This window comes from Pavona decussata, unplaced genomic scaffold (genome assembly GCF_977016875.1).
Source record: "Pavona decussata unplaced genomic scaffold, jaPavDecu1.1 SCAFFOLD_270, whole genome shotgun sequence".
NCBI classification, from domain to species: Eukaryota; Metazoa; Cnidaria; class Anthozoa; order Scleractinia; family Agariciidae; genus Pavona; species Pavona decussata.
The window spans coordinates 1,109,811-1,133,842 of NW_028145672.1; the positions used below are offsets into that span (position 1 = coordinate 1,109,811).

Genomic DNA, 24,032 nt, shown 5'->3' on the forward strand with positions numbered 1-24,032 from the left:
AACATTGTGGACAAAATTGGTAATGTTATTTCATAATACAATAATAATTTTTAAACTAATAATTTTTAAACTGTTTCCAATCAAATGTTTCCAATATTTTAACAAAGTTAAGTTAAGTTAAGAAATTTCAATCAAAGGTTCACGAATTTTCATATATCAGATAACAATTGCTATAAAAATCCTTTTCTAGTCTTCATGAATCTTCCCACCGCTTTCATAACAGGTCCTATTCACCAAAAATCTAAATTTGACCAATAAAACTCAGGGACCATCTCACGGGCTAATGATCTTTGTAACCTCTCTACACGAGACATTATTAATTTATAGCGATAATATATTTGTCTAAAAATGGCCATGGTTTAGTCTTTGTAATTAAGTTTATATTCATGGAAGAATAACACTCGGAATATGAAAGAACAGTTTATATTTTTCTCCGTTTACGTTATATTTATCGTATTTCATGGGACAGAAGCGCTATGGATTAGACACAAAAATCACGATCGAACATCAATGAATGGCAGATGGACCAGACGAAACTTAGAGACCAAAGCCAAGGGAAGCAAAAGAGTCAAGGTGAATGTGTCTGTTGGGAAGGACGATGCTTCACAAAAGAAGAGACAGTTTGTACCTGACATGCCTTTTCTTAACTTTCCCCACCCTCATATTCACCGAATTATTGTTCATCGTCACCCAGGTAGGTCATAGGGTTATTGCCTGGGTAAATATTCAAGCTGTTTACTTCCTCAATCCAGGGGCATTTTCTAAGAGAACGAAGTGGGCGATATAAACCCCTCAACGTTACGCAGTACATTACAGTGAAATACGTCGCGTATACAACACGGCCTGAAGCCAAACTTACCGCCATCAGGGCGGGAGGTGTTAAACATATGTGACTGCTTGTCATGTTTACTTCGATGTGAATAAAATAATTAAATTAACTCAATGTGCTACAAGGCTTGTGGGGCGTGCACTTTTAGCGTACGCCATAAAGCCCATTGAAAACTGCATATGACAAAAAAAAAATGCTTAAGAACTTTGCTACATGCATAAACTGTTGAAATATAACAGTGTTTAATAATTGTTTTATTTGTTGACAATTCACTTGTCCAGTGAGGAGTGAACTGGTTTATTTCGTCTACAGATCTGTTAGAAAAGTTCCATTCGTATATTTTCTAGAGAAATTATGTACTTACTAGTAATGGTTTCTTTATTGAGACAAAGGATGAGATTTGTACCCTTTAAGAGTGAAGACTAAAATTAACATTAAAACATTAAATTAACTGTTCGAAGGATTAACATTCTTTAACACGAGGTGTTAGGTCAATAATTATTTTAAAATTTTCCCGAAACATTTCTACGCAGAAAAAGGCATAGAACTCTATGATGACGAAAAGTTATAAAAAAGATTGGACGTTTTATATGTACAGCCGGGTTTTTTAATGTTATGCTTTCCTTGTTGTAAAATAAGTGAACCAGTGAACCAGTGATGGGTACCTGTTGGAAAAGGTTTACCATGCACTGGGAGTCTGTTCTTTTGCGCGGTGGTTTATTCTTTTTAATTCGCTTTATGAATGGCTTCACTGTGCCTTTATACGGACGCTTAAGCATAAAGATTATCAGTTCAGCGGGGCGATATAAAAGGTCAGAAAATCACAGAAACGAATCAAGAAGGTGTATTTTTGTTCAGAAAAACAAACTACTCTCTGCCTCACTATATTCCTAAAGAAATTGATATACGAGAACATGTAAAATTCTTCATGCCGTTCGTTTAATAAAACTTCATAGTCACGACCGAGTCTAGTTTATCGAAACCACCATCTACATAATTATAGACAAATTCTCATATCTGCTTTGGCAGATGTTTACTTATAATGTTTACTTATGAATTTTGTTTGTTTTCTAAGACACTATTTGCAAACATAGCACATACACAAACACAGCATGAATAAACTGCCTCATCTCAGTCGCTGTTGGAGGGTTTAGTCACGTGGTCGAGAGAGGCTCACGAAATATTAACTCAGAAAATTTACCAGCCTGGCACGTTACATAATAAATAATTATGATATAAAAATGAACAATAATAACATTATAATTATTATATAATATTGTAATTGTCCCGTTAATATAATAATAATAATTATAATAATAATAATAATAATAATAATAATAATAATTATGTGATAACTTTATTATTTACAAGAATAAAATCTACTAGATACAGTTTGATTCTATTAAAACCTGAGTGATTTTACAGTTTGCTGTCATAAAATTGTAAAATATCAATAATAATAATAATAATAATAATAATAATAATAATAATAATTATAATAATAATAATTATAATTATAGCAATAATTGACACCTATTTTTAAAAAAAATTATGATAATAATAATAATAATAATAATAATAATAACAATAATAATAATAATAATAATATAGTTTTATCGTAAGAGAGCTTTAGATTGTCTATTAGATTTTTATCTTTTATGGCCCAATTTTTTTTTAACTCAGCACTTTTCTTTTTATAGTTCCTTCAGATCGCATAGGTTACGCTGCGCGCCCTATGTGGTTCTATTCTAGCATCCATACGTTTATCAACTGCACATAATAATAATAATAATAATAACAATCTTTATACGTCACGAAAGTGATATTAAGTGGGGCCCTGTAGATTAAGAAAGAAAGAAAAAAAAATACATAATGCTTTAAAAACTTACAAATGATTTATTTTCTTGCTATTAGGAAATAATTGTATCTCTCTTTATATTTCTTTTTACTTTAAGCACATTCCACTTGTGAACCTACTCCGTGCCAAAATGCAGGAACGTGTACAGTTGTCGCCCATGGATACGAATGTACCTGCTCGCCTGGATTTATGGGAACACACTGTGAACGTAGGTCTCGTTGATTAAGTTATTTCAGAGATATTTAATTGACAGATCCAATTTTGTCATTTATATACTTTAGTATCTTCACAAAATACTGCTTATTAATGCCATATTCTAGTCAGGAGTCAATGTGAACCAAATCCATGTCGGAATGGAGGCACATGCTATGACGTAGGACAAGGTTACGAATGCACATGCGCAAAAGGCTTCAGAGGAGAGAACTGTGAAGGTATGTTAAAAGTACAGGCAACTCTCTCGTAAGCGACCACCCTTGGGGCACGACAAAGTGGTCGCTTACGGGAGGTGGTCGCTAAGGGGAAAGATCAACAAAATAGACCTAATACTGGATTGACTAATTAATTACATAAAAACATTACCTTAGCAGCTAAAATTAGGCAAATAGAAACTAATTTATTTGTTTTTTTTTTCTCATCTATTCATTCTTCTGATGAAACTTTGTATAACATTTTGGAACAGATGACTGTCACAATTCCCGTTTACATACAGATTTAATTAAAGCCATCTTCTCTGTCTGTAAACTGTTATTATCTTTCAGCAGTCCGGGGTAGCGTCATTAAAAATTGAACTTTTACCACTTCTGAGTAATGATTTACTAACGATCATACGTGATTATGTTGGGTGGTCGCTTACCGGAAACAGAAGACAAAAGAATATGTGTAATTTCTGGCCTAAAAAGTGGTCGCGGTCCCTTAAGAAATTTGAGTGGTGGTCGCTTACGAGAGAGCTCTTGAAACAGTATTTAACTGAGAAACAAAACCGTTGTTTACGAAGTGGTCGCTTATGGGAGGTGGTCGCTTACGAGAAGTGGTCGCTATGAGAGAGTTGACTGATAGAGACAAAGTGATGCCTAAGCTCCAAATAGATCAGTGATACTCAGTTGCTATATTTTAATTGATGATAAAAAATTAAAACAAACTGGAATTGGCGTTCGCTCAATTTTTTTCTGGTTTAAGACGTTATTTTCTCTGTCATGTGGCTGTTACCGTCACCACAACCACAACCACAACCAACCAAAATCGTCACATGATCATGATCATGATCATTGTCATTACCTCCAATTTGGACTAAAACAATGAAGCTGTGGCTGCATTGCTCAATTCAACAGTAAGAATAATTAATTGAATATGTAACTTCAACAGAGCAGAACAAGTGTCATCCCAATCCTTGCAGAAATGGGGGCACGTGCACGGGGATTAATGAAGAAGACGGCTTTGAGTGCACATGTAGAGAAGGATTCAAGGGGAAAAACTGTGAAGGTAACGTAAAGTAATAATTAAACAGACTGTCCAAAATTGCTCCATGGAAATAAACTCAGAAGTTAGGGTCATATCAAAAAGGATTTTTATCATGCTTTATCAGCTTTTATTTGAATCTAATTTTTTATCTATAGAATCAAAAAACTATTGAGCTACCTTGTACGTTATATTAAACAGTACCAAAAGCAAGTAAGATCGCCACAAAAACCTCTAAACGAGTATATTGTAAATTTGCCTTGATGCAATTTCTTTTCTGTTATTTTCCCTGTTCTAGAGATCAACCTCTGTCTTCCTGATCCTTGTAAGAATGGTGGAACATGCACAGAAAGATCAGGAGGAAGATATGAATGCACTTGTCCTATTGGCTACAAAGGCGTCACCTGTGAAGGTATGAAATATAATTAATTTTGTCTTGTTAAATTACATTTATTAACAATGTTTAGCTCAGCCAAGCGAGATTGGAGAGCCCTTTACAGTTGACTTCAGATCGTCTTAATGTTAGCTATAACCGGATCAAACAAGAGCTGATACCGTCGACAAGAGTTGACGAAATTTCAGACTCTCTAAAAGAACCCTTCATTCGATTGGAGAGCGTGAAAAATGAAGAACGCTTTGAAGAAGGGATATAACGTGGAATCACATTGTACGGAAGATCAAAATTTCATTTCACATAAAATCCAGTCCATCATCTTGATTACTTTAATGGTGATTATATTGTAAAATCCCGGTTCAAGCAGATATATAATGATGAAAAAAAAAAAAAAAAAAGAACAATAACAAAAAACATGAAAATGCTTCCACATGCATATACCACCCCATAATACAAATTGTTATTACAGATTAGAATGTATAAGCTTGAGAAGACAAGCAACAGAAAGAAGAAGAAAACTCTTGTTGACTTTAACTGTATTAAAGCGGGGGCGGTGGTTAGGGGAGTAGAAGAGGAAAGAGGATGATGTGTTGCAGAAAATGCCCGAGCTGAATTCTTATCAGAGCAAAAGACAACTGTCTGAATTTCCCTAAAAGTTATATGGCAAAATTTTGTATGACATGCTGTTATTCAAGTTACGTCAAGTTTATATGATAGATGAGTTTTATGGTGGTATGATGTTTTCTATTTTAAGTTTATTGCCATAATTTTTACATTTATATGCCATTGTAGCTGTTTAAATTTATTTTGATTATTTTGGGATCAAATTTCGCGGTGTTCTTTCGTTTAAAGAAATCGAGAAATCAAAGATGGCGGCTGTACTGAAAGTACTGAAATATTGCTGTAATTCCCACGCCATATGACGTCACCGCCCTATTTCGCGGGTCTGTAAGGAAATGGTTTTGTACTTACCAGAATCTCTGAAAGTTTCGTTGCAATGAATGTTATGTTCTTGAAGTTATGAAGGGAGAAGGGGTGGATAGAAGCTCTTTGTTCAAATTCTTGACATTTTTTGCTCATAATTTACGTCTAGCTTAGCTTTCACTGCCGGAGGAAGTAGCTTTTTACCACAACTGTTTCTAATCTCGCAATCTGATTGGCTAATTTTCCGTTGTCGATAAGAGTCTAGACAACGCTGCTCGCGTCAATCAGCGCGCGGAAATTTTGACAGTTATTGTAAACATTTTCTTTGACGTTTATGTTGTGGTAAAAAACAAATCGAATGTGGTTTAGCGTTGTCTGTACTCTTATCGACAACGATATTCGTCATCACAGTGGTCAAAATTTGTTGTGGACTCACGAGGCGCAACATTTTGACCACTGTGATGACGAATATCGTGGTCGATAAGAGCACAGACAACGCCAAACCACATTCGATTTGTTAAATTGAAATTGAATTTTCTTTCAGAACGAAGCATCTGTTATTCTAACCCTTGTATGAATGGTGGGACCTGTCTTGATGAGACGTATGGCTACAGATGCAGCTGCAGAATTGGATACAATGGCATAAATTGCCAAAGTAAGTATGGCCACTTTTAGCTCCCACGCATTTAGGGCGCGTTTTTTTATTCACAATTCTGGAATGAGAATGGACAGAATGTAAATTGCGCGCGTTTTTCTATTCCGCATTCCTATTCCCGGAATGGACAGAATACCATTCCATCCATTCTGCTCCCAGGGGCAGAATGAACAGAATGTTGCGAATGAAAATCCAAGATGGCGGACGGCGAGATGAGCGCTGCGGATTCAAATACGTCTCTACCGGAGAAAAAATCAGGTTACACTTTTGGAAAAGATGAAACATTGTTTCTAGTTTCATTGTACCAAAAGTACGAGAAAAATTGCTGCGATAACGGCTTTAAGGGCAGCCTCTTCATCGGCCGCCATATTGGTTACGCAATGTTTACTCGGCCAGGACCGCCGGGGTTTTTTTATGCAGACAATCCGAATTATTCCTAGCATTCCGTACCAACCATTCTTATTCCAGAATTGTGGATAAAAAAAAAACGTGCCCTTAGATTTTGTTTTGTGGACACAGGGAATGTATTATTGAAAAACAGTTTAAGTCTCTTGATCACAAAACGACAAAGTAGGTTATCCCGATTCATAGCATAAAGCCACGGCAGATTGAAGTGAGATATTATCACTTGCTCGCTTCACTTTGATGCTAAAATTTTGTCGATGTCTCTCAAGCAAAATAAACAAACAGGCAGACAAACAAATAAGCAAGATTCCCGAAGAATTTGTCAGTATTAGTTTGTCATTTTCACAATCGTGTAAAACGCGCTAGCTGGCTAGAATCGCATAATGACTACACGTGGCTACAGCTTGCATATATACATGGGTTTGGCGCTGAACGTCCGTCACATGTATTTAATCCTTTTAAACAGGTTTTGTCACTCACATCATTTTCATTTTACTTCACACTGACAGTTCATTGTGTAACTGATTTTATCAGATCACGTGTGCAGACCGAATCCTTGCCATAATGGCGGATCTTGTGTCGAGGAAGGTTCCTCCTACAGATGTGTCTGTCAAGTTGGTAACCATGGTGATAGATGTGAATGTAAGTATGAAGCTTTGCCATGATGCGCACTTTTTCTTTTGGGTATTTCTTTCTCAGGGAAGACGAAAGAAATTAAAAACCGTAAATATAATAAAATGAGCTTCATTGGAGTAGTTTCATCAAGCATTAGAATTTTTTTTAATAAGCACATTTTCTTTTTTTGGAAATCTTTCTCTGAGCCTCCCTTGAGATTGTAACGTCTCATGAATAACACAGCAATGTACAAGTAAACCGATTTGTGTAGTTACACCCCAGCTGTTTTTTCCTTTTTGTTTTTCAGTACTGAGCTCTTGTCTGTCACATCCCTGTTTGCATGGAGGGACGTGCATAGACACTTATTTCCTGCACAACAGTTATGAAGCATTGAGCACGTATTCAAGTCCGTCTGACCTTGAAACTCAGCAGCATGGAATGGCGTACATTTGCAAGTGTGTGACACCTTACGCAGGACATAACTGTGAAGGTAAAGTAAAAACAGTTCTGTGAAAAAGTAATGGCAACGAACTTTGATTCGCTGTGACGAAGGGCTAACGATCGAAATGTCAGCACTGGTATCTCTTTACGGTGGACAAATTACGTTATCAACTCAGTTGATAAACCAAATACTCATTAAACTAAATGCGGCTCTTTTTTGGGCTCAAAGTCAAAATCAAAGTCGATATTGAACGAACTTTTGTTTCAATAGACACATTGGCAGTTTCCAAATTTCCAGGGCTGTTTGTTTTGTTGTTGCTTTGCTTCAGATAAAGTTTTTGACGAAATTTGTAGCAATTGCGAAATTAAGATAGAAAATCTTTACGAGTTCTTCGAATGAGCTCTCCCCTGTACATGATTTACATAACTGGTTTATTATGGACATATACTTATCTTGTTCCATAGCAGTGAATTGGCAATAGCGACTGATTTTGAGCAGTTATGTCACTGAAAGTCTATGGAGGTAGCTGTACACGCCCGCATACCGGTAGACACTAACTTTTATAATTAATTACGTTTTATCAAACACTCATAGATGACAGTTGCCGATATTGCAGTCCAAATGCAGAATGCATCTTGGGACACTGCGTTTGCAAAGAGACTTACCATGGAGATGGGAAGACGTGCAAAAGTAAGTATCTGCAAATTTAGGTCAAACTTAATTTTCTGAACGTTTTTACATGTTCATCTATTTGTTGTAGCTTTTCTGAAAACAATTTGTAATGAAAAATGTTGAATAGAGGTGTTTAAGTGGGATTTGTCATTCCCACATTCTCACCTGCTCTAAATGTATCCTGTCATCCCACTCTAATCGGAGCCCCGCGCAATGTATGAAACAAAGGTTTGGTGGAAGTTGAGATGAATTTCATGATAATTGCCTTTGGGTTTGATCTAACCTGTGACCAATGCCTGATAGTGGATTATTTCTGATCCTGCCACTCTCTCTATTCACCTAAACTGTCAAGAGTTTAATTTAGTCATGGTAATTACGACTAGTCAGGGAATGATACCAATACACTATTGTTAGTAATACATTTTAAGATCTAGTACAGTTCTTTACGTAATAGATCAAACACGAGGAAGAGTGTTTCCTCCGATTTCCAAACACCGGGAAGTAGGTTGGAAAAACGAGGCGCAGCCGAGTTTTTTTTTTAACCAACTTCGAGGTGTTTGGAAACAGGAGGAAACACTCTTTCGAGTGTCTGATATAGCTTCTCAAACTATTGATAATTCTTGGAGAAATTCAAAGCAAAAGTTCACAAAATGTTATGATAATTAAGATCACATTTCCAAACCTCCTTCACGGTAGTGATTTCCTTTGCTTTCTCTTCATGAATTATTAGTGAGTTTGAGAAATACAAATCATAGTCATTTTTCTTCCTACTTAGAAATATTCTTCTCCATTACTTCATATAAATGGCTAAAGACAAAGTTCACAAATTAACGTTGCTTTATATTTGTTCTTCACTAGGAAACGTATGTCACCCGAATCCGTGCAAAAACAGTGGCACGTGTGTTCCAACTGACGCCTCTTACGATTGTGAATGCATGCTGGGATGGACTGGACCTCACTGTGAGAGTAAGTGCTCATGTACAGAGAAAAAATCTTAATCTCGCCACTTCCGAATAAGTTCTTTTTAAACCCTTGTCTTCTACGAATGAGGAAGGTTGATTTGGGTATCGGAAAACTACCAAAATGGACTAGAATGGTATCAAAGCCAATAGAAAAACGCTGGAAAGGCTCAAAATTAAAGTGACTGCAAAAAGTTAAGGATCTTCATTAAGAGATAAAATGTGTTAAAATGTGATTGCCATGGTATAGTCAAAGGTCATGCCTATAACAGATCATGCTTCTTTTTTTCTTTTTTTTTTTTTTTTGTTCGTCAGAAGGTAACAAACCCTCAGAATCTGTGCAGGAAGCTTAAGATTGCATTCCCCGGTCTGAATAAATTAAATTCTGAAGCTTTGATAAATTACATCCTTTTCGTCAATGACAAAAGACAAATAAGAAACAACAACAACAACAGCAACAACAACATGTCTTAATTATGTTTTGATCGTAACATTAAAGATTAGTTTATTTTATTCAGTTTAATTTAGCTTTTTTTAGCGTGCTTATTTTATTGGAAGCTTGCTCAATCATTTTTGGTGAAGGAAAGAATAAAATGGTAAAGAGGTTTAGGAAAGAACTTAGGAGGGGAGGGGAGAGAGAAGTGCCGATGTGTTTTTATAATTTATGTTTTGCTCTAATTTTCATCCTTTTGGTCTTAGCTCGACAATACTGTATCCCAAATCCGTGTAAGAACGGTGGAACTTGCATCCCAGAAGAAAATGGCTACAGATGCACCTGTTTGAGTAATTATGAAGGCAACAATTGTGAAAGTAAGTTTGTACAGTAATGAGTTGATAACACCCATTGATCTACTGACATGGATGTTTGATCTCTCAGTTTCGGTCTATTTCACAGTTCGATTTTTGTCAACTGAAGGGTATAGGGTGCATTCCTTTCGATCAAACGTCTGGACATTTTTTGGGAAAAGTTTTCAGGAATCCAGAAAACTGTTGCGTTGCTGAGATGCCAGGCATTTAACCAAAAATCCAGAAAATCCTCGAAGAAGTTCAAGTAGAAGAGAATTGACCGGAAGAAAGTTTCTAAAAATTGGGAATACCTTGCAAGAATGTCTTCTTTCTTCCGTGAATTGCACTGAGACCAGTCAGAGGTCATCACAAAATCAAACCGGATTTTTTTTTTGTGGGATGGTTATTCTCCATCCTTAGGCTATTGAAGCCAACATTTATACACAAAGTCAAATTAAAAAAAGCAAATACGAGCTGCCCTCAACAAAAGACCGATAAAAGACTACTAAAATATCCTTTCGTGCCATATATATCTATGAAGTGTACATGTAGTCAAAGCACCAACAACCTCAACGCTCGTTGGGGACGTTTTTATTTATTCTCTACAAATATGAGTTCCAACCAATGCACGACAATGAAGAATCTATTGGAATATTTGTAGTTTAGTTCTCTTCATTTGGATGTGTAATTTGAATGTATTTGCTATGTTATTTTCTTTCGCAGAGGCAAATCCATGTTTCCCTAACCCTTGTAAAAACTCCGGCACATGTAAGGAGATGAACGGAGTGGCAACCTGCGAATGCCTTCCGCAATTTGAGGGAAACTTCTGTGATAGTAAGTCGATCATAAAATGAAATAAACGCCCAGGAATACGAATATATTAAGGAGATTGACATTTCGTCTCCTGTTTTTCCAGATTGGGTTTAGGATCTTTAAACACAAGTCGCGGAAAGTGTTTGGATTCAAAATGTTATTCCCCGAGTTTTCAAGCTGTAGTTGGCTTTACTTTCTTCCTCTTGAAAACAAAAGTGTGCCACAATTGTTTGAGAGATAATTTCCCCAAAGAAAACTTTAGTTCGGTATCACGGCCAAATCTGAATGTGTGAGGAAATTAAAGCGTTCCAAAAACTGTTTCAACCTAATTTATTCAAGTCATAGTTTCTACTCATTTTTTAACAGCTGTAGTATAAACGTATATCGTACAGAATATGACTCCACAATAGACGAAAAACGTTGCTAAGAATGAAACGAGAAAATACGCCCTCATTTTGTTTTATGTTTCTTGAAATGCATCTATCTATGTATTGGAATTAATGTAGTCTTGGAAATCTAGTGATAAAGTGGTTTTATATTGAGTGTCGTTAAACCTAAACTGAAGTTACTACTCTAGCCAATCACAATAGACGCAAACAGCGCAATGAACCTATCAGAATTCAAGGCAACTTCATGTAACCGGCGCCAAGCACGGGGAAACGCGTTTGATCAAGTCACTATTTGTTTTGGTTTTGCTTCTTATTGGTTGAGGAGGTGGCGTGAGTTTTTCCAAACTAATCACAGAGTGTATTAAAGCAAAACCAACGCAAACGTAAACTACTTTTGACACTCGACTATAAACCGCTTCAACGCAATATATTTCATTTGCAGTCGACAAATGTGCGAAATGCGATTCCCATGCACGCTGCGACAATGGGAACTGTGTGTGCATGGAGGGGTACGTAGGTGATGGGCAGACGTGTACACCTAAAGATGGCGTTGGACGTGAGTATCTGATATTGCTACTTACATTATTCAATAAAAATTATGTGTCTTGGTGTCTTAAAACTGGGATTTTTAACAGGGGATGTGCCTTGCATAGCCAGTCGTGGGAAGCATACAATAACGAAGAACGCACGTACACCATTTTTGTTTTTATGATAGTCAAGGCGTTTAGGGGATTAGGGTTGAGGAAACATAGTGCTTTCATGAACAGGCGATCATGTCGATTTGGTCTGAAGATGGCCCATGACATACATGTTTGACCATGTTAACCAGTGCCATGCTTTTGATTCTACCTATATACGGCATGCTTTGTTTGGAATTGAGTGGTACTAACACGTTTTTACAAAGTCGACAAAAAATAACAATAATTTCATTCCTAAAACAAACAACCAAGGTTTAATTAAACCAATCGCAGCACCATCAGTACCGCTTACCGCTCCTTCTCCTTCTTTAGCCCCTTCTGCGGGAGGCCCACCAGGTAGTGGACCTCCTGGAAGCCCCGCAGCGAGCCCTGCATCTTCCCCGAGCCCCGGGAGTTATGGCCCTCCAGGAAGCTCGTACGGACCTCCCAGCGACTTTGTAACTGGTGGACGGAGACAAACTATACATTCAAAAATCCACGTTGCGTAACTCTGAACAGACTGACAGATTCACAGACTAACTGTCTTTAATGACACTCCATGGCGCGGACATGACATACCCATGACTGAAGTTAGCACGTGAATATGGACTATACTGGCTCACATAACATAACATACTTTATTGACTTTCCCTGAGAGGCTTTTCAAAGACAATGAACTAATCTAAAAAATGAAACAATGTACAATGTAATAAACACAGAATCGAAAAGATATAAAAACTATTTTCAAAAACTACTGTTGGATATAGTAAGGTATTAATTGTGTACTTATGCCCACCAATTCACAAAGTGCAAAACACCAAGATAGAATCATAAACAATTGTAACAAAAATTAAGAACTTGTCACATTGCAGCATGAGAACTAAAGTGTAACAAATTAAAGTTATACTAAGCATCAAAAGCTAGTTTAAGTTTTTAGTGGGGATTTATAATGCTGAAGTGGTCTAGATTTCCGTATCGCAAGAGGTAAAGCATTCCACAGTGTGGGAGCCACGGCGACAAAAAACTTATCACCAAGGGATCGCGACATTTTCCCACGAGGGAAGTCTAGTAAAATTCCATCATTTGAGCGTAAGTTATAGGCAGATTGTTTCCTTATTGATATTAAATTCCTGATATACTGAGGTACTGACCAAGCAAAGACTTATAAACGGATAGAAAGTATCTTAAAAGAAATTCGGAATCTCACTGGCAACCCGTGGAGTTCATAGAGTACAGGAGTGATATGGTCAAACTTAGGAGTAGAGGCAACAAGTCTGGCTGCAAAGTCCTGAACTCTTTGGCACTTGGAGATCCCAGTGTTTGGAAGTCCATACAGTAGGCCATTACAGTGATCCAGTCGGCTTGTGATAAAGGCGTTCATGAAAGCTATGAGACTTGCATGATATAAAAGCTTTCTAATGCGTCGGATATTATAGAGATAAAAATGGCAGAACTGCTCAACTTAAAAATAGAAACCTTTAGATTCTAATAGTACGAGTATGACTACGAATACGAGATTTGACTTCAAGTTCTTAGCGAAGTACTAAGAACAGATATATATCAGAAAGCTTCATTTTACCCTTTACGAGCTACGAACTTGGCGCAGTTGTTTTGAAGGGATGACAGCTAAGCCCCTTCGTGGTTCAAAAGAGACGAGATCACCTACGTTTCGAGGAGTTGTTTTCGCCACTACGCCGTTCTCATTTATTTATTTATTTATTTATAAACATTATTTAAACAGAAATTCCAATTCAGCGTAGCTGGTTTAAATGGAGATCTATATAAAATAATAAGAATAAATAATCAAATATAGAAATGAAAGCAAAAGTCATTCAAAGAGTTCATGAAGGTGATCGCACTTGATCTCACAAAAACTCGAAGGGAAATGACGACGGCTATCTCGTTTTCCCGCCAAAATGACACAGCGGCAAAATGAGTGCGCAAGCTCGTCACTCGTGAGCAATATTACGCGGCCAAATGGCGACATTTTTAAAATTCCCATTGTTTGTTTTCGTTTCGCGGGAATAGGCCCAAATCAAAATAGATTAGGTTGCCGCTTTCAGGAAAGGTTCCTTCGAACTTCCTCCATCACATATCTTATTAAACAAAAGAAATGTTGTGGTAACAGGTGTGAATTTGGCGATTGAAGGGGAGCATTCATTATCGTTGCTTGCTCGAATCACAAATCTGCGGAACATGCGCACTCATTTTACCGCTGTGTCCGCCAAAATGACACTGGTTCACGCGTGCGCACTCTTTGTCTATTGGAAAAATTCGTAGTCGTAGTCGTACTCATACTAGAATCTAAAGAATTACACGGGAAAGGTCGCCATGATGTTACATCGCCTGCAGTCAGATATATTGTTGACGTTAAGGTACTTTGTAACTGGTGCTGTTGGACTTAACAGACTGTGCATTTGACAGACAACGTCATGCTAACACCAGAAACGAACTCCAGAGATTGAAAGGCTAACTTATGAGACAGTTTGTATGGCATTAGGAAATGCTGATTCGGTTGTCATAGTCTAAAAGCACTTGATCTAAAAAGGCCCAGCAGACTCACCATCCAACAGCTTGTGAACACCAAAACGAACTTTACACATTGCACACGGAAAGCTTTTCTATGTATCACTTATGGTGATTGTTGTGTATAAAATTTAATATGGAACTGGACTTAGATTTACTTATGTCAAACTATCTCTTTTTAACAAATCGACAGCAGTTTTCTTTGGTCTATACTCTTATAGACCATAAAATGACGTCAAAAAATGTTCAAAACTAAGTGGAACCACGAGCTACAGGCGAGTGGTTTCACTGCCAAGTTTTCATTTTATGGTCTATAAGAGTATAGACCATAGAAAACTGCCGTCGATTTGTTGTTTACAATGATATGGAAAAGTACGAGCGGAATTGGCCATTTTTATTTTCGTCGAGAACGTGCGCGCGTTACATCTGACGTCATTTTTATTGTCTGTACTCTTATAGACAATAATTACGAGCGAATCAGCGCGCAAAAATTTGGACAGTTATTGTAAAATGCGTTTTTGTTTACTCATATTATGCGCATAAAAAGCGGCTTACATGGTCGATATCGAGTTAGTCTTAGAGGCGTTATTTCAACTTCTTCACTGAATTGTCTTTATAGGTTATTACCGATGTTTGCTGCGATTTCACAGTGATTAAAGTGATTAAATCACAATGTTGTAGAAATGTTTCCAGGACAAATGTAATGTCAGCATAAAATCTGCCTAAGGGGACTCTCCACGGGAACGTTGGCGTATTTAATACTCCCATGCTTATCACAGGAACCACCACTGGAAAGTACTGCTCAGTAGCTTTCATTTGAATGGTCACACTTTGGATTTCATCCACAGACCCAAACGTTAGAACCACCTTGCACAGCATAATAAACAGCACCACAGGAAAGTACTGCTTAGTAGCTTTCATTTGAATGGTCACACTTTAGGATTTCATCCACAGACTCAAGAGTTTGAACTTCCTTGTACAGCATAATAGACAGCACCACAGGAATGTACTGCTCAGCAGTTTTCATTTGAATGGTCACACTTTAGAATTTCATCCACAGACTCAAAAGTAACAACCACCCAAATGTCCTTCAAATAGATGCAAACACAAGGCCAAGCTGTGGGAACAAAAGAAAAATGATCACAGGGTTGGTCGTCGTGGTTCGAAATAGTAATTGTGGATAGATGGTTGATGGTGCATTATATCACCAAAAATGCACCAATCACCATCAACCACAGCGCTACTTATAATAACACACAGGCAGTCGATACCAGACGTCTTTGTTTCCTATAGTATGCGTTGCGCTTAACACAGTTGCATTTGAAATTGTCGAATTGCCTTCGTCTGATCCAAATTCCTTCCAAATAAATTCAGTAAAGCAAACAATACAATACAGGTAAATAATTTCATTTTTTGAATGATATATCAAACACAAAGAATAGCAAAGTACAGTATTTCCTTCGATTTCAAAAAACCAAGAAGTGAGTTGATTGAGAAAAAATTAGCTTCTCACCGGGAGCCTGTCGCACCAATAATAATTCTTGGAGAAATTTGCAGCAAACGTTCACCAAATTTTATGATCATTAAGATCACATTTCAAAATCCCCTTCACAGAAGTATATATAATAACAAAGCTCAAAGAAGCTTCGATTCCCTAATCGAATCAACTCTGTTCGCGTTAAAGTCGTGTGAAAATCAGTGCTCTTTGTAGGCAACAGAGAACAAAACAAAGACATTAGGTGTCGTTTGTAACAGAATTTTCCAATTCCCAGTAAACATTTGTCACCTTCTTATCTGCTTTCCTCACTGGCTATCTAGGCTTACGTTCTTTAATCAACATTTTCACCTGCTTTTTTTAATGTTCATTTTGACAGCTCCTGGACGTGCCAGTCCTTGTGATTCCAATCCATGTCAAAATGGAGGCCAGTGCATGGACAGAGGGGATTCTTATCAATGCCTTTGCAAAGAAGGATTTTCTGGTACCAACTGTGAACTGGGACAAGGTTTGGAAATGCCAGCTGGCAATATCTGATTAAAAGCGATATATTTAGAGCGGTTTTCAATTGAGTGCCGTAAAACCAAAACCAAAGTAATTTCTCTTGCCAATCGCAACAGATGTAGACAATACAACGAGCCAATCAGAATTCAAAGCAAATACATGTAACTGGTGCCAAGCACGGGAAAACGCGTGCGGCCAAAACACGATTGGTTTTGGTTTGGATTCCTATTGGTTGAGAAAGTGGCGCGACTTTTGCTAACCAATCACAGAGCGTAGTAATGCAAAACCAAAGCAAACGCGAAGTTACTTTCGACACTCAACTGAAAACCGCTCTAATGTAAAAAGATAAGGAAACCGTATAATCGAAAGACAAAAGACGTTGATGACTTTATTAAATCACATTTGGCCCAAGGAATAGCACCATTTTAAAATTGATTTCAAGATATGTTTCTGGGATTAGTAAAAATAATTTCAACCAATTTGATATATTTTGAGATCGATACTGAACAGAAGTATTCATCAAGGCAAAGTAAACAATTATTCCTAAATGTATTTTTTGTTCCCAGGTCTTTCTAATCCATGCGAACCAAACCCTTGTCAAAATGGTGGACAATGTACAGCAGTGGACCAGAAGCCCATCTGCGCATGTCCTGAACAATATGAAGGAGACTTCTGTGAAAAGCCTAAGGGTAATTATAAACAACAATAGTTTTGCCCAGTAAATACTTTGGAATTCATAGGTTAACCGGTAGTCTGTCTAGAGGTGAACTGTACAAGGCACAAAACCCAACTAGCCGGGCCGGGTTAGTAAAACTTTGATGTAACATCCATATATAATCTAAGGAATTCTAGCGATAACCTTTTACTTTTATCAAAAGCTACACTTGGTGACCGTTCTTTTACCTGTGCTGCACCGAAACTTTGGAATGCGCTACCATTTGACATAAGAAGCGCCACCACAGTTAGTACTTTTAAAGCCAAGCTAAAAACTCACCTATTCCGTCATGCATTTATATTATAGTTGTTTTTATTATTGTGAGTTTACTTTTAATTGTATTTTTTTTTGAAATCATTGTAAGTTTACTGTTGATTGTAATTTTAGCTTTCTAGCCTTTTTATTCTGTTTTTAATCTTGTCATGCGCATTTGAACATTTCATGAAATTTGCGCATTAGAAATGTTATTATTGTTGTCGTTATTATTATTATTATTATTATTATTATTATTATTATTATTATTATTATTATTATCATTATTATTATATGCGTTGCGTAGTCGTCATACTAAATTAAATGGTTTAATTTGAACCAAGAAAAATCTACAACTTGTGTTGTGTGTTATTCTTACTTATACTCTGATTGATGCAAAGTTTCAGTTAACAGTTGCTTCATTTGATCAGCTCCTTCTCAATTTGTTCAGGGTAGCGTCAGTGGCTGAACTGACTTAAGTCAAAATAGAACCGCTAACGTTTGTCGAATTTTGTTCTTGATATCAGGGGGTCCCGGTGGCCCCGGTCCTGGCCCTGGAGGAGGGGGACCCGGTAAGTCCCCGTGCCACCCCAACCCGTGTATGAACGGAGGCTCATGTACAGAAAACGGAGGAGGATATGATTGTGCATGCACCACTCAATTTAGTGGACCTAATTGTGAAAGTAAGTACGAAGCTACTGTTTTCTTTGATGATCTCTATCAGTGGACACACTACCTTGGTTTGACCTCAGTAGTCAACCAATATTCAGGGAATGTCATTGGTTATAATTCTTTGAGATTAAGCAGTTGTTTGGTGAACCGACTTTTCATTCTTGATTCTCAATACAATGTACTTTAATGGCCAGTTGGTTTAAAGATGACGAAACTGTTTACATCAGGCGCTCAATCCAGTCAAAGGCATTGTTTTAAGCGGAATTTGTCGCTATTTTCAGTAACACTTTGAAAAGCTAATGGCCCTTTGCAGCTTACGGTCGCACGGTACCGAATCCACTATGCTGGAGAACAAGCCACTCACTGGGACATCCAAAACAAAGCGACTTCATCCGGTCTCTTTGAATTTTCTTGGTTTTGGATACCCCAGTAGGTAGCTTGCTCTCCAGTATGTTGCATTTTGCATAATGTGACCGTTAGCTGCATGAAAAGGGCCCATTACTCAGTACACCAGTGGGTACCTAACAATAATGGTCCAGACCCGTTACTATCTACTGTATTAGTGCTTTGAAACTAATTATTTTAAATGGATTGTGACTTAGCAAATACAAGCCTGTGTTTTTAAGACCTTCCCTTATGTCTTGGCAAAATGTCATGGTTTGTTTTCCACTTGAAAAGTCACTTTTTCTTGATATTCAAGGAGCATTTCGTTAAGAAAAACAGTACATAGGTTCAGTTTGGCACAGTTTTGAACAAAGTGGGTAAAATCGGCACGATATAGCCACTTTGACCTCTGAAGATATCTCTTATGGTAGGCTCAACGTAAAATTTCATGCAAGTCCCCGCAGGTAAGTACTTATGCTAGAGAAATCAAAGCGCCAGTGTGCTCGAGGAAAGATTATCCTGACTAATTCACCAATGCCTTGGTTTTTATAGTTGACGAATGTGAAAAATGTGACGTCAATGCCATATGTGCCAATGGACACTGCAGATGCAAACATGGTTACTACGGTAATGGATATCAATGCGAAAAGGGCAAGTATCAGATTTTGTTGTTTCGACTAGTTTTAGCTTAAAGAAAGCATTACTATTTTTTTCAGTAGGTATATCGAGGTCACGAAATGTCTTTTTGTTTTATTTTTCTATTAGAAGAAGAAGAAGCTGGGTGCGAAGGCTGCAGTCCTTTTGCTCGTTGTCAAAATGGACTTTGTATTTGTTTGGACCGTTACGCTGGAAATGGATACGACTGCCATCGTGAGTGGCTTTCATATATTAGACGTTATGCGAATGGGAAAGGTGGGAGGGCAGTAGGTAGCGGGTAGGGGACAGAAAGCCGGAGGCAGGGGGACGAGGTTAAGCTGGAGACAGGTGGTAGGAGTTTAGGAAGAAAAGGAGTCGGGGAGGCGAGGAATTAGGCGGCAGAAGTCGAGGCTGGGGGAAAGGAAGCAGAAGTTGGAACGCGGGATCATCTTAAAAAAAAAAAGGTGGTAGCGGAAGTAAAGACAAGCGGAGGCATTGGCTGGTGGCGGTGGCTAATTCTAAGCATTTAGCTTGTCAGGAAAAGGAATTCTAAATCGTAGATTAATTTGAATGAGAGGTTGTATTGTTATTTTTTGCAAGGAACTCTTTTTTTACGTTACTAATTGGAACGGTAAACATTGTTTTGTGATGGGGATAGGTATGGAACAAAGCCTTTGTAGAATATAGCTAGAAGCCAATTTTTTAACCTTGTGAAAGAAAAAAATGGAAAAGACATTTTGACATTGTTAAAGTATAATGTCGTTTTCCTATATCAGCTTATTCCACTGCATATAATTCACGGTGCTGTTGTGTTTTTTATCAAGGTCCGAAATTTTTATAACTCTCTTTCTCCTGAGATTACTGGCTCTTCATCTCTCGCGTCTATTATCATCAACTACTTATGTTAAGGGTGTACAAATATGACTTGTCACTACTTCTTTTTACCATGTTGTCTAGGTTTAGTCATCATTTATTTCTCTGGGAGGGAACCTTAGTTTTACAAGCCCCATGGTTTTTATTAGGTTTCCTCGCCACCTTTTCTCTATCTCTTGTACTTTAATCACTATAACTTTGTAATCATTTGTGACCATTGAAATCATTGTAATTTATTTTACATTGTAACTTGTGTGTGGCAATAAACTAAACTAAACTAAATTTATTTTCAGCTGTGCATCCTTGTAACAACTGCCCGTCTCCAAATGTTTGTATTCAGGGCACCTGCGTACCTTCAAACAGTAAAAAGTAAGTATTTTATCAAAACATGCCAACAATGATCCCAATATTGATATTTTAGGATGGGTTTCTTAACTTTGGCTGACGGACTAAAACAATGCATCCTGGTTCAGAGTAGCTTTGAGTCCAAAACATGATTCAAAAACCGATACTTTTTATTCACTTGAGATACTCTTGAACTGGTACAGTTCTACGCAAAAACAACTTCTACGAGTTGACAAATGGAATATGGTCCGTCTTTTTTGGCCTCTCAGCTGAGGGATCAACCCCAGGTTTAAGGCTTGTGTTAAGTTATCCATCTGTGGGAGTTGTTAAATTGCCGGTTCGTGTTTCAAATTGGTGAGATAATTGGTTGACGAATCCAACTGTTTTATACGACGTTACGTTAACTTGTACCAGTATTTTATGTAATGTTTAAAACGCGAGTAGCAGTGTATTATCGGGATTTAAAACCACGAGGCGCAGCCGAGTGGTTTTAGACCCGATAAAACACGTGCTGCGAGTTTTTTGAACGACTTTAAAAACATTCCTGGAAAAGCGTGTGTCAAGAGAGTTCATAACAATGATGCTACTGTGAACGTTGGAAATTAGCATACGAGAAAACATTCAACACCGCGTACTTATAAAAAGGTTGTTTATCGGATATAAAACAACTGCAAGTGATGTTTTATCGACCATTTGATAGGTCATATGGTCATTTCTGTGACAAGGTCATGATCGTGGTGATTTATGCCGTGATTTCGTGGTTGTTGTAATTTTTGTGACAATTTTATAATCATGCTTATTTTATTAAAAGTTAACGGTTATGATCACGCTAATTTCACGATTTGACTTTCTAATTCCATAAAGTCAATCAAGGGCTGTTTTCCACATATCATAGTATTATGCTAACCATGCACTAACCTTTAAATATTCTTTGCTTGAATATGTTTTAATTTTCTTTTCACAGGTCATTGGTAAACAAAATAAAGGATAAATAAACGTTTCATCTTGAAGGATAAAAATTTAAAAAAAGAAGTAAAAAATTTATAACGTAAAGCTTCCATGGACTTTTTTCTCAACAAGGGACTTTTAAAACTAAACTTTGTAATTCAGGACAAGTTTCGATAACTTCTAACCATACCCGCTGCTACTTTGAACCTAAATATCTTTTGTAATAATTGTACAAACGCTATGAAACTTCGTGACTTTTTCCGAAATTTATCTGGAAATGATGTGATGTGATCGGCCCGATGTCATTGATTTTAATGTTGCCATGGCAACCAATTTTTGACAGGCAGATTTTCAGAAAATAGAAAAAATCTTTTTAAGATGAAGAAAAATTACTTTTCTTACTATAACTTTTGTTTTTAGCTCATATTAGTGTTCCTTTATTGGTTTTGATTTCTTCGTTCAATATTGACGCTTTCCTGATCATGAAGTTTTTGGGAAATCCAGAAGTCAAAGATGGCGGATTCAAGATTGCTCACCATTTGGCAACCATGACGTAATAACCGTGTCATATGACGTCATCACTGCTCGTTGCGGATCTTAAAGGGAAAGTCTTTGGATGTACTATTCATCCTCCAAGTGTCATTGTCTTAGATTTTATGGTCGCAGAGTTAAAAGAGGGGGCGAATGTGTCCCCCCAGAAGATGAAAAAAAGCTCGGTCTACTTAGGGTTAAGTAAGGTAGTTCTTAGAAGTTAGACCACACATGGAATCCAAGACGGCGCTCCATCATGGAAGAATTATAACATACATAAGAAAATTAATTTACTAGAAATAGGTCTTTCCTTTTTCGCTTTTGAGCTTTTGTGGAGTGGGGGCCAAGGAAGGGTAAATTCAGCTACCCTCGGGTACTCCCAGAGTATTTTAGACTTTACAAGGAAACTTTCATGATATGTTTATAGATGGTTTTATTAAGTTGGTAACTTACGCTGATACGGGCACACTAATTTAGAATTACGTCATGTTTTCCAAACGGCGAATATCTTCCATCTGCCATCTCTTCAGAAACTCGGAAAGACCTGCAGGACAAATATGGTTGCCATGGAAACATCAAACTTTAACGATAAAAAAGTATGTGTAACTGAATTTTATACTAAGTCACATTTTCTCAGACAGTTGAAGAAAAGTTATCTCCCTGACAAAGTTATCCTAATTAGACTCCTCCATCGAAATAACAAGAACCCACGTTGGCTATGTGGCACGTCACAACAGATACTTCACTCGTTGGCTATAATCATGTCCTATGTAACTACCGCGAGTTGAATAGCCGTTTTGTTAAAAACACTAGAAAAATATTGCTAGATCTTGCTGTATTCATTTCATTTTGGCTCATATCTCATGGCCACTTAGCCATTCAAAACTCCGGAGTTGTATTATCTATTGATCCAATTTTTAATAAATAGGATTATCATATAATAATACAATTGAAGATGTATATTTACTGAGGCCTAAATGGTATAAAAACACTAAGAAATATTGCTATATCTTGCTGTATTCATTTCATTTTGGCTTATATCTCATGGCCACTTAGCCATTCAAAACTCCGGAGTTGTATTATCTATTGATCCAATTTTTAATAAATAGGATTATCATATAATAATACAATTGAAGATGTATATTACTGAGGCCTAAATGGTATATAATCACTACCATCGCTGAAATATGTTTAGAACTAATTTCGTGGAGAAAGCAATCATATCTTTACGAGGTAAAAGGAACAGAATAATTCAGTTACGTCTATAATATGTGTCCTAATCAGGATGTACAGTCGTGTGTACGTACCACAAACATCATGATGCTTAAAAGAAGAAAAGAGACTTAAGAGTTAAACAAGAAATTAAAATTAAAATAAAACAAATTAAATAAAAGTGTGGTAATATATATTCTTCACGTGACTAGTGACCTAGATCTTAAAAAAGAAAATAAAAAAAAGAGAAAAATTTCCCACTGTAAATGGTTTAAGAGCCGGATTCATATCACGAGTTACTAAATTATGATCAACCGGGTTGGTGTAGTATTGAGAAGTGTTGTTTGAGGTCACATTGAATGACGTTCAGTTCGACAACCTGAACATCATCAGAGCAGGGTTGTTTAAACGCCAGTCAATAGGGAGCTTCAGCAGCGACGACGTCAACGGCAACGAAAATGTCACCTGGAAATATAACTTTATTTCATTTGTGCTACTTCGCGATTAATTCAACTCGCTCAACTTTTACAAAAGTGGCGAACTATCCAGGACCCAAATTGGTAGGAGTGGCGTACAAGTTTAGAAAGAATATGAAAAATTTACCGCCGTGCGTTCACGTTCTCCACAAAACCTTGAATGTGGTCATTTCACGTTGTTGTTTTGCAGAGGACGTCAAAGAAATGTACCAAAATGTAAAACGCACGTGCAGAGCGATTGTTTTTGCTCATTAATCCTATTGTTTTGCGGCGTTGTCGTTGCCGTCGCCGTCGCCGTCGTCGTTGCTTAAGCTCCCTAATGCTACCTCACACATCTTTTGGAAGGACTATACTCACCCGGATGATTATAATTTACCTACTTATAATAGAAACTACAATATCGCAGTCTGCACAGCTGAGACACAATTCACAGAATGTCTTCTCAGAGGACACAAGAATGCCGAGAAATACTTTAAAATGGAAGACGAGGCTCTGTATCAGACGGGTTATCGGGGCGTTTCCTGTAGAGGGAGACGAGGGAGCTATTAGGATCTTACTCTCCGCTTATAGATAAGAAGTTGGAATTAAGG

At 37.2% G+C, this 24,032-nt stretch overlaps 1 protein-coding gene across 1 annotated transcript in view; it reads left to right on the top strand.

Annotated features, from left to right (window-relative positions):
* Nucleotides 1-372: 372 nt before the first annotated feature.
* Nucleotides 373-24,032, top strand: part of LOC146455782 (uncharacterized) — a gene marked incomplete at its 5' end in the record, with an annotated part of 64,715 nt that continues 41,055 nt past the window's right edge. Inside the window, 19 exons of the mRNA XM_085093949.1 lie at nucleotides 373-694; nucleotides 2,785-2,895; nucleotides 3,008-3,118; nucleotides 4,050-4,166; nucleotides 4,441-4,554; nucleotides 6,005-6,115; nucleotides 7,055-7,162; nucleotides 7,443-7,625; nucleotides 8,172-8,267; nucleotides 9,108-9,215; nucleotides 9,908-10,018; nucleotides 10,718-10,828; nucleotides 11,639-11,752; nucleotides 16,274-16,402; nucleotides 16,965-17,087; nucleotides 17,893-18,048; nucleotides 18,974-19,072; nucleotides 19,193-19,291; nucleotides 20,224-20,299. Of these exons, the coding sequence (XP_084950075.1) occupies nucleotides 373-694; nucleotides 2,785-2,895; nucleotides 3,008-3,118; nucleotides 4,050-4,166; nucleotides 4,441-4,554; nucleotides 6,005-6,115; nucleotides 7,055-7,162; nucleotides 7,443-7,625; nucleotides 8,172-8,267; nucleotides 9,108-9,215; nucleotides 9,908-10,018; nucleotides 10,718-10,828; nucleotides 11,639-11,752; nucleotides 16,274-16,402; nucleotides 16,965-17,087; nucleotides 17,893-18,048; nucleotides 18,974-19,072; nucleotides 19,193-19,291; nucleotides 20,224-20,299 (2,399 nt within the window). The remainder of the gene's footprint in view (nucleotides 695-2,784; nucleotides 2,896-3,007; nucleotides 3,119-4,049; nucleotides 4,167-4,440; nucleotides 4,555-6,004; nucleotides 6,116-7,054; nucleotides 7,163-7,442; nucleotides 7,626-8,171; nucleotides 8,268-9,107; nucleotides 9,216-9,907; nucleotides 10,019-10,717; nucleotides 10,829-11,638; nucleotides 11,753-16,273; nucleotides 16,403-16,964; nucleotides 17,088-17,892; nucleotides 18,049-18,973; nucleotides 19,073-19,192; nucleotides 19,292-20,223; nucleotides 20,300-24,032) is intronic.